At 29.9% G+C, this 17,381-nt stretch overlaps 1 protein-coding gene across 3 annotated transcripts; it reads right to left on the minus strand.

Annotated features, from left to right (window-relative positions):
• Positions 1-74: 74 nt before the first annotated feature.
• Positions 75-15,566, minus strand: LOC141537065 (uncharacterized). 3 transcript variants are annotated; one of them, XM_074257889.1, is made up of 5 exons: positions 14,713-15,566; positions 13,958-14,197; positions 13,835-13,891; positions 9,475-10,486; positions 75-9,369 (listed from the first exon to the last, which is right to left on the minus strand). In XM_074257889.1, the coding sequence occupies exons 1-5, from the start codon at positions 14,809-14,811 to the stop codon at positions 8,633-8,635; spliced, it is 2,145 nt and encodes a 714-aa protein (XP_074113990.1). In that variant the 5' UTR covers positions 14,812-15,566; the 3' UTR covers positions 75-8,632. The 3 variants fall into 3 exon arrangements, with proteins under 3 accessions (XP_074113990.1, XP_074113989.1, XP_074113991.1); XM_074257888.1 differs by having other exon boundaries at positions 75-10,486; XM_074257890.1 differs by lacking the exons at positions 13,835-13,891; positions 13,958-14,197; positions 14,713-15,566 and adding an exon at positions 12,098-13,727 and having other exon boundaries at positions 75-10,486.
• Positions 15,567-17,381: the final 1,815 nt, after the last annotated feature.

The raw sequence follows: 17,381 nt of genomic DNA on the forward strand, positions 1-17,381 counted from the left end.
CGGATTTGAAAATGTCAGAACTTACATAGCAGGTAGTATAAATATAAAGAATTAAATAATTAAGAAAATGTATGTATCCCGCAAATGTAATGTAGCTTTATTTCTAGAATTCATTTCAACTTAATAGATTTAAAAAAAATTTTTATTTATTTATGTTATAGTCCATTGAAATGTTCCATTTTTTAGGCCTAACCTTGCATTTTTTAGAGGACGTAATTTTATTTTTTTGATGTGTGGGGGGGTCAGTGTAAAGCTAAAAGAAAGCTAAAGAATTTTCTATCCACACGCTATCTGCTGGAATTAATTGATACCTAACATATTTTAGTTTACGAATTTACAGTTAGAATCTTTGAGTGTTCTTAGTTTCTAATAGGTGACATGTTGTTAGAAAATTCTTTCCTACCTAGAAAGTTGACTTTAATATTTGATAGTCCAAATTAAATACCGATTGGATTTACTCTTTGAGTAATATCTGTTTCCAACAGCAAGTGCACTTCATTTGCTGTTGATGTTTTGACTTGCTCAACTATGAGTGATTCGATGCCCATCAAAGTATTTTCGTGATGAAAATATTATTTAAAAACAATTTTTTTAAAACATGCATTAATTCTTTTTTATAGTTTTATTTAATTCTGATAAGTAATTTTTTTGAAAAGAAATATTTTCTTCTTTTCCTGTAAAACTGAACAAGTCTTATCAAGTCTTAATAACTCTTTGAGAAATTCCGAAATTGCAGGGAAAACTTGACTTTTGAAGAGTATTGCAGAGTTTTGAAGACTTATTAAGTCTTTCCTTCACTTAGTTAGGGATGTGAAGAATTTCGAAAAGTTTTATTCAGAGTTATAAAGACTTGTCAAGAGTTTTTTCAGAGAATTATTTCCACAAGGGTGTACTAATAATGTGTCATCAGTTATTGTTCTTTTTTTTTTTATTTTGTTATTATAATTTTTTTAATTATAAATTTTGCAATATTATTAAATTTATAATTAAAAAAATTATAATAACAAAATAAAAAAAAAAAAAAACAATAACTGATGACACATTATTGGTACACACGTACAATGCTTTTCAATGATTTGTACAGATCAAGAATCTTACATAAAATGGATTCATTAAAATGTGGGAAACTTTAAATTAAGAAATCACTAAAGACAATTCTAAACATAAACCAGTAAAATTAGATATCATTGATTTTAGACATCTCTAAATATTTACAAATATAAATTCTTGCAACTTAGAACAAAGACGATTAAAAATGTAGTAATCATACAAAATATGTTAGGATTATGGGGGAACTGGTAACTATAATGATAAGTAGACAATACGTGTGTTCACTTAGCTGTGTATTATAGAACTAACTAAATGTACAGAGTAAGTAATGAAGTAACTGTTACGTCCCGGTTACCCCTTGGGTTTGGGTATGACCAGTAGAACAACTAGAGCTGGAGATAAAGATGATACGACCTCCAGAGTCGTAAGTAGACGGTTCTCGAATTAACTCCGAAATAACTAGCTTCGGTGAATTTAATTAATAAATAACTTTATTTAACTGTTAAAAATACACGTTTAATGAATATGATTTGACAACTGCCGTGAAGTACGTAATAGTGTTTCGTAACCGTAATTAATAGTCTCACGACAAGTATAAATTATGAAGAGCCTTAAGTGCGAGACGTTAAGATTTAGAAGCCGTAGCAAAAGACCAGTCCCGAACTACCCGTGCACCCTGCTTATATCCCCGTTGAAGGGCCGCGCCCTGAGGAGAGTAGGGCTGCGTATCAGGCCCCGAATGTCCTATTCTCTTGAGTTGATATGCGTGGCATCTCCGAGTCCGACTCGGATGATCCGCGCTGACTCAACTCCGGAGTCCAGGACACACAGGCGTTCGTTATCATTATTTATTTAGAACATTCCTCGAACGTTCTCGAATATACTTATGTACTCCACGCTAGTTGTCTTACAAAATGAATCATTTTCCATTAACATTCTTCGTGAGAAAATATTAATGTAAACTTAAAAATATTTTGTTTACTCAGGTGTTGGCTGAGTTTCACTTTTCTTATCATTTTCTATTTCTATATTTAGTATTTATTGTTTAACATTTGGAATTCTTTACTTATCATTTAACATTATATTTATAAAAAAATGAATGTTTATGAAATTATTGTACAATTGTTAGAGTTTAAATTAACGCGCGTATTCGCTATCAGAGACATCTGCGAATGCAGGTGGGGACGTAACATAACGTTAGAATAAGAAAGAGAAAAAGATAAGTAGGAATAAGTACATATAAATTACACGCATACAAAATGCGTATCTATATCCATTGACTCTAACACTTCCCCTCAATGGATTGTGTGTATTAATTTATATTTGTTTCAAATCCAATGATAGCAATCAATGCTGCTATCTTCTGCGGTCCTAATGGTTTTGTTAATACATCTGCAGCGTTGACCTCGGTTGGGCAGTACGTAATTTTCACAATGCCCTTTTGCTCTAAGTCTCGGATGTTGAAGAATTGGGTGTCGATGTGTTTACTTCGAGGACTTTGGTTGTTTGTGTGCATGTTATTAATACATCCAAGATTATCTTCATAGATGATTGTCGGTTGACCTTGGTTTTCATCAAAGAACTCGAGTAATTTCCGTAACCACGTGCACTCTCTTGACGCTTCTGATAATGCGACAATTTCTGCTTATGTTGAGGATGCAGATATACATTTCTGTTTCTTGCTCACCCAGCTAATAGTTCCGCCAAGCAATTTAAAAATATATCCGGTGTGAGACTTACGGGATTCTCTGTCTTCTGCCCAGTTGGCGTCAGCATAGCCAATTAACTCTTGATGATGTTACGTATGGTCACTTAATTTTAACTTGTAATGTTTTGTTAGTTTTAAGTATCTACATACTCTTTGTATTTCATTCCAATCGATTTTCCTCGTTCCTTTAATGTGTTGGGCCAAAATAGCCACAGGAGCCGCAATGTCTGGTCTTGAGTGAGTAGATACATACAACAGTGCACCAATCATACTGCTGTAGTACTCATTACTCATTTCTGGTAACGATACACGATTTCTCTCATAATCGACGTCCATGGGGTAAGTTGACGTCTTCGCTAGATCCATATGTGTTCGGGATAGTATTTTGTTGATGTAGCTTTCTTGGGATATCATAAACTCGCCTTCTTCGTTCCTAAATATTTCGACACCAAGATAACATTTAATACCTCCTAAATCTACGATATTAAACTCTCTGTTTAGCATACATATTATGTCTTGAATTCATTTGTCTGACGAACCTAAGATGGCGATATCATCAATGTGGACCAGTATAAATGTTCTTGTATTATTGCCGTGTCTGTATAGACAAGGATCGTTTTGGCAACGTATAAATTGGTATTTGGCGAGTGTTTAATCCAGCTTATCATACCACGATTTGGCGGATTGTTTTAATCCATAAATGGATTTGTTTAGTCTACATCCCCAATCGTTTTTGTCTTGATCTTCGAATCCCGGTGGTTGTTTCATATAAACAACTTCAGTGAGGCGGCCGTTTAGGAAGGCCGTTTTAACGTCTAGATGTTTAACTATATATTTTCTTTTTCCAGCAATGGAAAGTGCTGCTCTGATAGTAGCTGGTTTCACGACAGGGGCGAAAACCTCTTCATAATCAACCCCATATTTTTGGGAGAAACCCTGCGCAACTAATCTAGCTTTAAATCGATCTGGTCTACCATCTAGAGTCCGCTTGATTTTGAAGACCCATTTGCAGCCTATGGCCTTTTTATTTTTGGGTATGGGTTCCAGATCCCAAGTGTCATTTTCTTGAAGAGATTGGAGTTCTTCTAAGACAGCTATTCGCCATTTCTCAGCATATGTTCCGTTCAGCGCATTTTCAATATTTGTAGGCTCTTCATCTTGGTTATTCTGCTCAAATTCAATCCTCTCACTCAATGGTACTTGATCTATATTATCCATTTTCACGCTTATTTCAGGTATTGTGGTTGTTTGTCTTGAATTTTCTCCCGAATTTAAATCTAGTCTCGTTTCGTTAGCTTCCCCTGAACTGCCTGATTCAGTAGATTTCTTTTTGTTTACTTTCTTGATTTTTTTATGTCGTTTATCTCAGAAGAAGGTAAATATACTATCTCTTCTTCTTCAATCTTATCAGAATTTGTCTCGGGAATCAAAGTAAACTCATTTTCATCAGATGGGTCCTTTTCACTTCTAAGAATTTGACGTCTCTACTAGTAATGATTTTTCTACTTGTCCTTTCCAGTAATTTATACCCTTTCGCATTTTGTGGATAACCTATAAATACACATTCTTTAGTCTTAATGTTTAATTTATTCCTCTGTTGTTTTGGAATGTGGACCAGTACTCGAGATCCGAACTCTTTTATATGTTGTATGTCAGGTTTTTTATTATAATATAGTTCGTACGGGGTTATTAGTTTTTTGTTGGTCGGTAGTCGATTTTGCAAGTATACGGCTGTAGCTGCTGCTTCGCCCCAGTATTTGATTGGTAAGTGCGCATCTATCAGCATGGTTCTGATTGCCTCCACAATGTAGCGATTTTTCCGCTCAGCTACACCATTCTGTTGTGGTGTATAAGGCGTGGTGTGTTGAAATTTAATGCCTAATCGTAGTAAATGTTGTTGTAAGTCTGAATTGGTAAATTCTCCCCCGAGATCCGATCTGAACGATTTTGGTGCCTTTTCGAACTGTGTAACACAAAATTGTATAAAATTCTTAATGACCTGAGTTACCTGTGATTTTTGTTTTAACAAGTATATATATGTATATCCACTATAGTCGTCTATCAAAGTCATAATATATTTATGCCCTCCAGGAGTTTGGACTGGCATCGGACCACATAGATCGGTATGAAATAATTCCAGTGGTTTATTTGTGCACGAATCCGATTTTTGTGGGAAAGGTTTCCTTGTCAGCTTTCCTTTGATACATGATTCACAAATCTGCTTAATCGGGCAATCACTGATGATTAGACCATTGACCGAATTATTGTTAGACATTTCTCTGATTATTTACCTTTGGGTCGCGATGACCAAATCGTGCAGCCAACGACGTATACAGTTCTCAGAATGTTGTGGGAGCATAGCGAATGCAAATTCTGGAGTTCATAACTTGTATACTTTTCCAAGGCTATCTCCGACTGCTATTTCTTTATCGTTTTCTTTATAGATAATCATACGATTATTTTTAATTTGTAAATTCAAGCCTAGATTATCAAGTGAGCCGATTGATATTAAATTACAATCAAATTCAGGAATGTATAATACTTTGTTAAGCTTCAAAGTATTACACTCCCCTAATCTTGTAAGACATTTAATGTTTCCTTCCCCTATACCGTAGACTTTGCAAGAATGACCGTTTGCTACGCGTACACTTAAGGTATAATTTCTGTCTAAAGTCTCAAAAAATGTGATGTCATTTGTAATATGGCTACTTGCAGCCGAATCCAAAAACCAGCATGTTTTTGCTCGCTCGGATGAAGCTATGAATGCCTGGTCAGGTATAGTATCTGTATCGCTATCTTCATCACTGCTTAGATCATTTTCTAATACTGATCTAGCTCTTTCCCTTCTTGATTCTTTTTTTTCTTTCCTTTTGAACTTTCTTTTCCAGTCTTTATATTTGTCACAATCCTGTTTTACATGGCCGCGCTCATGACAAAAAAAAACACTCAACGTCATGCCAGTGACTCTTTTTTCCTGTCGATACTCGTAATGCCGTCTCATAATCCTCGGAGTTTGCTAGGCATATACGTCGCTTATATTCGCCAATTAAGGTGGTCTTGACCACGTCCATGGTAAGTTCCTGTTCGGGTTTCGTGGCTAAAACTGAGATTAATGTGTGATAAGATGCTGGCATACTGTGTAGTAGAATCCACGGTCCAAAATCCACCGCACTTGTATTCCCCAGCGAGCTTAAATTATCAATCAACTCCTGTGCTTTTGCCACGTGTTTTTCTAAATCTGCATCTTCTTGATACTTTAACTGTAATAATTCCACAATCAATGTGAATTTATTAATACCACTTGCCTTTTCGTGGTAATTTTTGAGTGCGTCCCAAGCGTCCCTTGCTGTTTGTTTGTCTCTAATATGGGAAATTTGGGCATCTTCAACAAGAAGACCGATTGTGCCTAAAGTTCGATCATTGAACGTATCCCTCGCTTGTTGTGCCTCGGCTCCTGAAGGTTTTTGTGTAGATACGGCTTGCCATGATCCTTCACGTTTCAGCAGGCGCTCAACTTTGAACTTCCACACTTGGTAATTACAATTGTTCAATTTGCTAATACCGAACGCTGTTGTGCCCGTTTCAGCCATCTTTATGTAAAAAACTTTACTTCACTTTGCGAACCAAACTTTACTTAACTTTACGAACCAAACTTTACTTAACTTTACGATAGTCCTGGGCCCATAACCTGTTAGGATTATGGGGGAACTGGTAACTATAATGATAAGTAGACAACACGTGTGTTCACTTAGCTGTGTATTATAGAACTAACTAAATGTACAGAGTAAGTAATGAAGTAACGTTAGAATAAGAAAAAGAGAAAAAGATAAGTAGGAATAAGTACATATAAATTACACGCATACAAAATGCGTATCTATATCCATTGACTCTAACAAAATAAGCGCTAAGAAATTTAAAATACAAAAGATAACTAAAAATTAATTAATTTTCCTATGACCGCTGCTCCAGAAAGTTGTACAGTTATTTTTGATCGATTGTCTTTTAATTTTAAAAACACACCAAGGTTTTGCTTTTAATTTTGGTAAAAAATATTTTCAAGCACCCGGAACTGCCAACAGATCCTGTAACCGCTGCTCCATAAAGTTGTGCAGTTATTTTCAATCGATTGTCCTTTAATTTTAAAAACCCACAGAAATTTTGATTTAATCTTGGTAAAAAATATTTTCGAAGACCCGGAACTACCAACAGCTCCTGCGACTACTGCTCCAGGAAGTTGTACAATTCTTTGCGATCGATTGTCCTCTTATTTTAAAAACCTACAGAAATTTTGCTTTTAATCTAGGTATATATTTTACAGGACAGTCGATCAAAAATAACTGTAAACTTCCGGGAGCAGCAGTTACAAGAAAATTAATTAATTTTTAGTTATATTTTGTATTTTAAATTTCTTAGCGCTTATTTCGTATGATTACTACGTTTTTAATCATCATTGTTATAAATTGTAAGAATTTATATTTGTAAATATTTAAAGACGTCCGAAAGTAAACATATTTAAATTAGGGATGTCCATTTTATTAAGTTTACAAATAATTAGAACTGTCTATTTTTCTAAATTTCTAAATTTTTTAATTGTCTTTTAATTGACTTGTCTAAATTTATTTTCCATTTTTTTAAATCTCTGTCATTTTACGTGTTTGTTTTATGGTTTGTCTAATTTCACGGATATCTTGTTTTTAAATTTTCTAATTTTATGCTTATCTTTTTTGAAATAATTCCATTTTTTTTGGTAACTGACTTTTTACATTACTACCTCTTTTATTATCGAAATTTTAAATCATCTTTTTTTTTTACAAATAATTTTTTTTATTATTTCCAATATATTATTTATCCAAATTTTTTATTTAGTCATTTCTTTACTTAGAGTTACCCAAATTTTAATGTTTCTATTTTCCGGAAAATTCTTGACCGGCACGAATCATTGAAAAACATTGTATAATATAGGTATAGTTAAAAGTACTGAAAAATATTACTCACTTCGGAGCGCTGTAAAACCTTAGCTATTGCCTTAATGAAAAAATATTGCTTATAAAAGTTGTTCCTCAAGAAACGATCTACAAAAATGGTCTGATTTAATTTTTTCGAAAAATGATAAAAAAAAGTTATTCCGAAAAATAGAAATTTGTTTGTCGAATTTTTGAATATTTTCGCTTATAACTTTTTTATTTATAGTTCTACGACAAAAAGTTACTAGACCAAAGTTGTAGAGAATTTAATTTGCAACAAAAAATGTTAACAAATTTTTTTTATCAAATAAATAGTTTAAAAGATATATAGTAAAAACCATTTCAACCCCTATTTTCAAGATGGCGGCCGTGGGACAAGGGTGGCGACCCCACAAACTTGGTTTTAGCTTTACACTGACCCCCCCTACACATCAAAAAAATAAAATTACGTCCTCTAAAAAATGCAACTCCAAATGTAACTTTTCAATGGACTATTAGTTAACTTGGAATTTTTCTTTCAGTTAGAGTTGATCAAAACTTATATGTAGCTTTCGATGAAGGTGATAAAAATCGTCCAGAATACATTATTTTTATTACTGAAAATTGATAAACTCACAATAATAATCATTTAGCCAGTAACAATTATACTGCATTGAATGATGGATTCTTGTCAGTTATATGAGCAGATACTCAAGCCACACTGATTCAAATATTCACAAAACAATATGACTAAGATTTTAAAGTTGTTTCTCGAGCATTAAAAAATGTAAGAACCCCGGTTAAAAATACTGATTGAAAAGAATTGAGAAGCGGTCACCCCTGATTAAGAAATCTAATTTGAAATGATTTAAAAGCATCGGATTTGAATACTATATAGATATACAATTAACATGGAGGAAATCATTTCAAATCATTTTTCTGAATCAGGAATTCCATGAAAACTGTATATCTTTATAAAAATATATTTTTTACCGTTTCCGACAAGTATACAACCATCCACGTCAAAAGTATTTTTCAAACGCCCTGTCAAATTTTTTTCACAAAATTGTAAAAAGTTTTGGCTGATATTAATTTTATTTTTTAATGGTGATAATGCTTTTTGGAATAAATATCGTCTGGCGATTTGAATAGTGATATGATTGGGACTCTTTTGCAATTTCAATAAAAAATGATTTTCATTTTCGAAAATGAATGTGTTATGACACCATAAAGGCCCTAAGTTTTTTACACTTTTTACTATATGCAATAGTAAGTGGATATTATATGTCATTGCTTGTTTCCCGAAGTATTCTTGATATGTTACTACGTATCTTAATATTAAAGAGTCAGCCGTGTCCAGTTCATCATGACTAATTCTATCAGATAATAAAATACGAAGAGCTTCCACCAATAGAGCTAAATGCTCTAAATATTTCTGGGGAAGAATCCCCTTTAAGCATATAAGCGAATAAAAAAGAAGCCATGACCGCCATTCCGTTGCCTTCCACATTTCTCTTTCGGTTACTTTTCTTGGAGATCTCGTGATACATGTAGGGTGTTTAAAATTTAAAAGTTTTGTATTTATTGATTCCACTTCGTTTGGATTGCCCACATAATAATCTTCACCAAATGGAGATAGCACAATATCAGTATGTTGTTTTCCTACACCTAATAAAATAGCGTACATATAATCAGGTGACATTCCATCCACGATGTCAAAATATTTTAAATTTATTAGTGGTGACGGCCCCCACACACCCATAACATCTTTACCATATTTATTACCGCCAGCAAGGAGCATTTCTTCTTTAATTAACTCGTCTGTTCGTTGTCTTGGAACAATCATTGATACGGTATATTTTTGGCTATTATTAATGCGTTCCGTCCGATGTTCACAGAATGTACATCCGTAAGAACCATTGTATTGCTTCATATTTAAAATTTTACATCTTGCAACTGAGTCTACTACGGCACATATGGGAATGAACTTGCTGGTAATTGTTTGTTGTTGTAGTGTCCATTGTACACCTTTCTCCGATAATTTATTGGCTTCATCAACGAATGGTTGCAAAAAAAGGAGCATGTCCGGTTCTTTTTCATCAATCCATAAGCCTGTCATAATCATATGCTTAGATTGAAGTTTCGAAGAGAACTCATTGATACGAGCATATATGGGCCAGATAGAAAGCTTGCTCGATTTCGATGGTTGACAACCATCAGTGTTAAAAGTGTATGAAAAATTATATTCCTCTGAAAGAGGGTTATTTATCGTAGATAATTTTTTATATATTTTTCCATCTCCCATATTTTGAAGATCACTATTGTTGCAATCATCTCTTTTATCTTGACGATTTTCCATTAAAAATTGTTGAACTTCTGGATCTTCTAAAATTGATTTTAGTTGTAGAGAGATATCAAATGTTAAAAAATAAGCAATATCTGACGATTTCCCATTTTTGTCGCAAATTTTACACTGGAATTCGTCTTTATTTAATTTCTTCTGAGCTCCAATATAATTATTACATTCTTTGCAGTATATATGATATACAAGAATATCCTCATTTAGTTTTAATGTCTTAAATAATTTATATTTTGAAGCAGGGACCACATCATTTTGAAATAATGTATTAATCATTGATAAAATAGCAATAATAGTCTTCCATGTAAGGGATTCTTCAGCTCCTAATGCAAGTGTCATCATTAAAGCTTCTCCCCGTGTGATTGTCGAACACTTGCAAAGTTGTTTGTTGTAACCGTAATCAGTGTCTTTTTCCTTATCATCTTGCTGTAAAACAAAATTTTAAATGAGTCCTTCCGTTTTTTTTTATATTTCATCCAATTATTTAAATAATGAAATAACCGAAATAATAAAATACATGAAAAGAAGCTTTACAATAAAAAAATAGCATTACAATGATTGCTTACTTAGTTCTATATGGATGGTAATACAAAATAAAAAGGTTTACTAGAGCCAAGACGAAATTTATCTTTTTTATTGTTTTTTTGAGAAAATCCAACATTTTTTCTCGATTGAAGAAAATTTTTTGTCATAAGAAAATTTCCTCTTTTCCTTTAAGAACTTATTTTCTTAGTTCAAGAAAACTTGATTACTTTAAACGAACTTTCTTGCTTTAAAATAATTGAGTCTCTTGCTACAAAAAAATTTCATCGTGATCGAAACAAATTTTCTTGCCTTAAAAGATATAGTCTCTTGAATCAAAAAATTTTTATCTTAGCTAAAGTTAATTTTATTTTTGTAGGATAATTTAGTGACTTTCTCTAATAATTTTTTTGTTTACTTCGAGAATTCAATTTCTTATATAAAGCAAATTTTATTTTTCGTCTGATTGATTTGGGATTTGACTTCAAGTTAAATTTTTTCTTATTCTGAAAAAATTGAATAGTAAATTTAAAAAGAAAAACACAATGTAACGTTTAATAACTTCAACGAATTTAATGTAATCTGCAGAAAGTGATTGTTAAATAATACAGCTAATGACGAAGTCATGATCTTTCTCGAAGTCAAACTTGCGTCGTTGTGTCGTCAAGTTGAGTCACGAGACTTCGCAATTCAACATTAACAATTCAAAAAAATTGCATAGTTTATCCAAAAAATTTTTGTATATACAAAATTTTGTATATACCTTCCTTCTACAGCCCGAAAATGTTCTTGAACCAAGACTATTTATCATTAACCAAGAATTTGTTTTTCTTCTATAAGCAATAATGTCTTAACTAACATTTTATTCTAAATTTTATGCACAGCGTATTTGGATTCAGAAACGTTTGTTTAATGAAAATACACTACCAAAAAAAATTTTTCAAAAATGCTGATTAAGACGTTATTTTTTATTACCGTAAATATGTTAACACTATTTAATACAGAACGTAAAATTTTTATTTTCAAAAATTGGTAAATATGCTTTAACAGATGTATCTTCTTAAATATTACATACTCAGAAAAAAGAGGAGTTCTTTCGAGTTATTACTTTGTGAACAATTTGAAGAAAATAGAATGGTGAGTTATTTACATTCATAACTGATTATATAATTGAATTCTATAATAATAATATTTTTAATTTTTACATTCTGAATATATTTTAGAAATATATTTTTATATTTTACATTCGATGCAAAATTTTGCTGTTATAAGATTAAAACAAGAGCAATACAATACAGATGCAAAGCCATTGAAAAACTAACATAAAATAAAATTTCTCTTGTAAATTTGAATTATCTATTTATTTTAGTGATATTCTAAAATTCATTAATAACATTGATTGATAACTTCCATACACTGGATGAAAAGCAATTTTTCCTTAATAAAAATTAAATTCATTTGAGACAATATGTAATGTTAAATTTTTGATAAACATAAATATATCGTATACTTTACTCAGAAAAATGTATGTGGCTTAAAAAAATTTAATTTATTTAATAGATTAATTTCTTGATATGTTTATTTCTTTACTTGATGGAAATTTTAAAAAAATTTCATAAATAAAAATTTTAATAATATTTTTTGAATTTTCCCATGTAAATCTATCTAACTCTTGATACAAGAAAGTATTTTCGTGATTTGAAAAATCAAACAGACTTGAGAAAATATACTAAGCAAGAGAAAATTATGTTTTGATAAAAATTTTTTTTCCTCAATGCAGTAGGAAAATATTATAAAAGTTTTATCTGTAAGCACCCAGAGAAAAAAAGGATAAAAATCTTAATATTTAAGCTCGATAAACTCAGTAACCTTGTAATAGATACATTTATCAGCTATTTGACCTAGAAAATAGCGAGATGTTTCAGGAATAGCCTGCAATTAGTCGTTTTACATTTCTCTTTTTCAACTTATTTATCAATTAATAAGTTTTGTTGTCGTGAAAACATATAAAAATGGTAAATGTCATGAGTTCTCAACTTTTTTAATTTTGATTTAATATTTATAAAATGAAAATTAATAATTTATTCAATTGATCACTACATTTGAAAAACAGCTATCGTTGGAGGCTGCATTAAAACGTGATTACTTAAAATGTTATCTCATTGGTCATAAATTAATTGTTTTAATTACAATTAATTATTTCAACTTTTTAACATTACTGCAGTCATACAGTGGATATAATTTTACTATTAAAGTTTACTGAACAGGAAAATTTTTGATTCCTTTATTCATTAAAATTAATTTTTTTTAAATTCAATTTTGTTGTGATTATTTTTTTTACCATTTCTATAACCTTTTTTTTTTTTTTTTAATTAATGAGTTGAAAAAGAACTACACCTTTTTGGTTTTAATAATTTTTGTCCTTAAAGTCAAAAAAATATATCATAAAATTTCTGTTTTATATCGAAACAAATTCTTATATATACTTTATATATGTAGATTAAGGTGATCCGAAAAAAGAAAAAAATTTTCGTTTTTCTCCAAACTGGTTCCAAAAAGTTACGTATAGTTATAAAAAAAAATGCCTGGTTTAATTTGAGTCCTTAATATTAACAGGTAGCGTATTTCACTTCTCTATTTTCTATAAGAATAAATGGGAAATATTTTGTTTGCATCTTCTGATTATTATAACTATCTAACGGCGTGCTATAGAGAAAATCTACAAATCAATTTTTTTATACCTTCTACAGAAATCTCGCCAAATCATAAAAATTTTAATTGTTTTAATTTTTAAAAAATTTGATTGACTGAAATTTTTAAACTTATCTCCTGATTTGCCTTACTTTCGAATTTTATTTTGGGAATCGCACAAAAAAATAAGTATGTTGGTTATTACTTGACAATCAGAGACCAAAAATGATTAAGGTTATTAAAAGTTGTGTCATAATGAAAAATATCGTATATTATATCTTGAAATTCCTTATTTGTGACGACCTGTTGTATTGCAGCAAAATATAGCTTTAAATGAGAATTTTTTATATGTAGAAAGTGGTATTCATATAGAATTGCATCAGATTCGATTAGCCATATAATAATGAATTGAAATAACTAGCAACTTAAACAAAACATTGACTGCTGAATAGTATTAAATTATAATCATTTCTTTGTTAAAAAAATTAAAATAAATAAACTTATCAAAATATAAAAAACTGTGACGAAAACTGTTTTCATGTATTAAATGATAAAATTTACCTCATTATGCTCGCTATTACAACCAATATAAAAATAATTTACTGTTGAATCTTCGGCCTACAAAAAAAAATTAGAAAATTTATTTTTGATTTTTTTTTTTTCAACAAAATATTCATAACTTACATCAAACCAGGTTTCTCGATGTTGAGATTCATCATCATAGTCTTCATAAAACCATGAATTTGGTACCGAATATGTGGGTGAGCTTTGTTCATAGGTAAGAGAAGCATTATTTTCACTCACAGTTTCTATTGACATTGAGTTATTATTGCCGAAAATTTCCTCGCAAGTCAATTGATCATTTGCATTTGTATTATCATCACCAATATTTTGATTATAAATTTGATTATCTTCATTTGTAACCTACAGCATAAAGGAAACCAGAAGTATTTGGTATTATATAAAAATAAGTCAATTGAAACTGTCAACAATCGATATTTTTTTCGTTTTGGTTATCAGAAGATAAAAATAGTATTTAAAAAATGCTTAAATCCATTTGTTTAAACATATATATAAACCAGTGGATTTATATATTTTTCGAAAATTTATTTTTCACATTGTGTAAACTTAAGATTTTTAATAGAGTAAACATGCAGCTACTTTTTTATAACAGAAAATACTAATGATACTGAAATCTCTACACATCTGATAATTTTTTTTATTTTTTAAAGAAATAATTTACTATTAACAAAATATCAAGAAAAAAAATACATTCAATGTTTTATTACATTTCTACATGTTACATTATTTTTAAAACTTTCTTTATAACTATTAAAATTAAATTTAACTTTATTTTTTATGGCAAATCCCAACAATTGTCAAATGTTAGTTTATTTCTGTATTATTTAAATGTTGTTATAAAATAAATTTTTACTTACAGCACATCGGTATTGTTTTAATTTTCTATAAAAAGTGGATCGAGGTATAATGCCATTACCCTCCGGAGTTAAATGTAATTTATATCGACCTCGCTTCATATTTAATTGTAACTTACTTGAGATTTAACTATAATAAAAATACTGTAGAATTCACAGTAGATCAATCTTCATCAAAAACAATCATCGAAAAGTAATTTAGCTCAATTGAAATTATTAATTTATCTTGAGATTAAATTTGTCGAAAGTGTATCTTCATTCCAATAAATAGACACTGAACATAACTTTTGTCTGATTTAATTATATTACAGTGAGAGTTGAGTGTTATTATAGCTACGCATTTAAATACATCACAAATATTCAGTCCTTTTACTGGCGGCTATTATTTACTATTTATTATAGATGAAATAACTGAATATCACTTATAATATATATTTCACTAATGACATTTTTATTTTGCTGTTTGAAGTAAATAATTGAATAATATTAACGATCAGTTTCACTTTATCACGAGAAACGCAGTTTATATTTCTTATTACGCTGAACAGACATGCTTATAAATATTAGAGCGATAGAAATGTTTGTAAGTTAGTATAGGTAGTCCATGGAGACTACACAGTATACACTATAGTCTCCATGCGGTAGTCTATACGATCTAATTGAGTATATCACTACATAGATCAATGCGCGCGTAAGCAACCGGCAATTTCTGAAACTAATCAACAAACTACGATAGATTATAGATCCGGTAAGGGGATTTTAATAGATTATAATGTGAACATGATCTTCAGTAATGTTCAGATTTTCAGATTACAGTCTGATTTGGGTTACAATTTAGTATTAAACCATCAATTATCGATGTCGATGCATTCGATTCGTTATTAATAACTATATTGACCAAAAAAAAATATTTTATGAAAATAAATATTCATAATTAATTGTAAATTTCCTAAAAAAGTACTTTGTGATTGATCGTGACTGGAGTGGAACTTGAGCGTTACCGATAGTGTCAATGCTTACATTGTTTCTCATTTGAGAATATTTTGGCAGACGGGGAGCGGACTGAGAGCAGAGCGTGATCGTACCTATAGCGTGGATCAAGCCTTACTGTGGCGGCTGAGGCTAATAAATTTTATTCTGTATATACATAGAATAAAATTTATATATATGTCGGAATATATAAAACCATGGAGAGTATACAGTAAAGTCTTCATGAATGAAACGCATGCATTTATACTTATTGACTTTATGAGACTGTGTACGAAGTCATCTATATACTAGTAGAGCGTACATAACGGAACGTAAAGATTCCGTGTTCGACATTATATTCTATACACCTTGCTTCTTGCTTCGCTTCTACAATGACAAGGTCAAATCATATCTTTATAAATAAATCTATATACTAAATATACACATTCAAGTGCTCAATATAAATTTAAATTTTGTAGACATCTTATAACTATAAAAATTTAGATTGTACGAAGCACATGAGCATTGGGATAATTTGTTTTATTCAATAAAACTTTTTTCTGAAAAAATATTTATTTGAATAAAATTTTATGCTTGCGTTTTCGTCAATGTACATATCTTTATAACAATCCTGGGTAGAATTTTATAGGAAATTGCATCAGGTTTTATATGCTAATAAATAAAACCATTGCAGTTCAGGTAAATAATTGAAAAAAAAAAAAAAAAAAAAAGAAAGTCAGTTTTACGAGTGGACGTTTGTTCTTCAAACAATAAGAAACTAAGAAATCAATCTTTTTAAAGATTCATCAGAAAAGTATGCGAATTTATATGGAAGCTTCTTTCAATCGATATAAAATAATATCTAAAATTAATAATTAAATAACCAAAAGATGAAAAAAAATATTAATGGTATAAATTTATATGACAGTAATTTGTAGAAAAAAAATTTTAATGTACGCTTTTTTATAAATAAATAATAGTTTAAAAAAAATAAACAACACGCTTTATATAGAAAACCAAACTAAAAAATAGAAAATAAATTTAAATTAAGAATAGTGTTAAAAATTTCAATAAATATACATTAATAATGAAAATAAAAAAAAATGTATTTCATTTTAAAAAAAGCGTGGGGTGCATGGTGTCAATAGTTATAAATATTTTATCGACTGATATGAGTAGAGTGATTATCATTTGAAAATATCTTAAAAAGCACCCCACGCTTTTTTTAAAATAAAATACATTTTTTTTTATTTACACTATTATTAATTTATAAGTAATTATTGAAATTTTTAACACTATTCTTAATTTAAACTTATTAAAATTTATTTTCTATTTATTAGTTTGGTTTTCTATAAAAAGCGTGTTTTTTAGTTTTTTTAAACTATTATTTATTTTTTACTTTTTAGTTTGGTTTATTTATTGTTGGATTCTCTGAGCAAAAATAAATTTTAGTAACAAACTTTTAGTTTTATATTTTAGATATTTGGTTCTTAGAAATATTTATTTTAGAAAAATAATGTATTTTTTTTTATTAGTTTTTAAATGTGAAAAACACATTTAAAGGCACATTTGTGCAGCTAGAATAGGAAAGCTTGTATAGACTTGATTTTACGATCTTATGTACTTGAGTTGTACAAAGAACTCACTATTTTACACTGTAAAGTACAACCAAATATTACGGTCTTAGTTAAGAAGGAAAACAT

Source organism: Cotesia typhae, unplaced genomic scaffold, assembly GCF_013202065.1.
Source record: "Cotesia typhae breed Kobodo isofemale line unplaced genomic scaffold, CoteBio_Ctyphae scaffold_58, whole genome shotgun sequence".
NCBI classification, from domain to species: domain Eukaryota; kingdom Metazoa; phylum Arthropoda; class Insecta; order Hymenoptera; family Braconidae; genus Cotesia; species Cotesia typhae.

Coding starts and splice junctions, on each gene's coding strand:
- LOC141537065 (XM_074257888.1), bottom strand. CDS start 14,811: ATGAAGCGAGGTCGATATAAATTACATTTAACTCCGGAGGGTAATGGC. Junction 14,198..14,712: donor TAAAACAATACCGATGTGCT/GTAAGTAAAAAT, acceptor TTTATGCTGTAG/GTTACAAATGAAGATAATCA. Junction 13,892..13,957: donor ATCGAGAAACCTGGTTTGAT/GTAAGTTATGAA, acceptor TTTTTTTTGTAG/GCCGAAGATTCAACAGTAAA.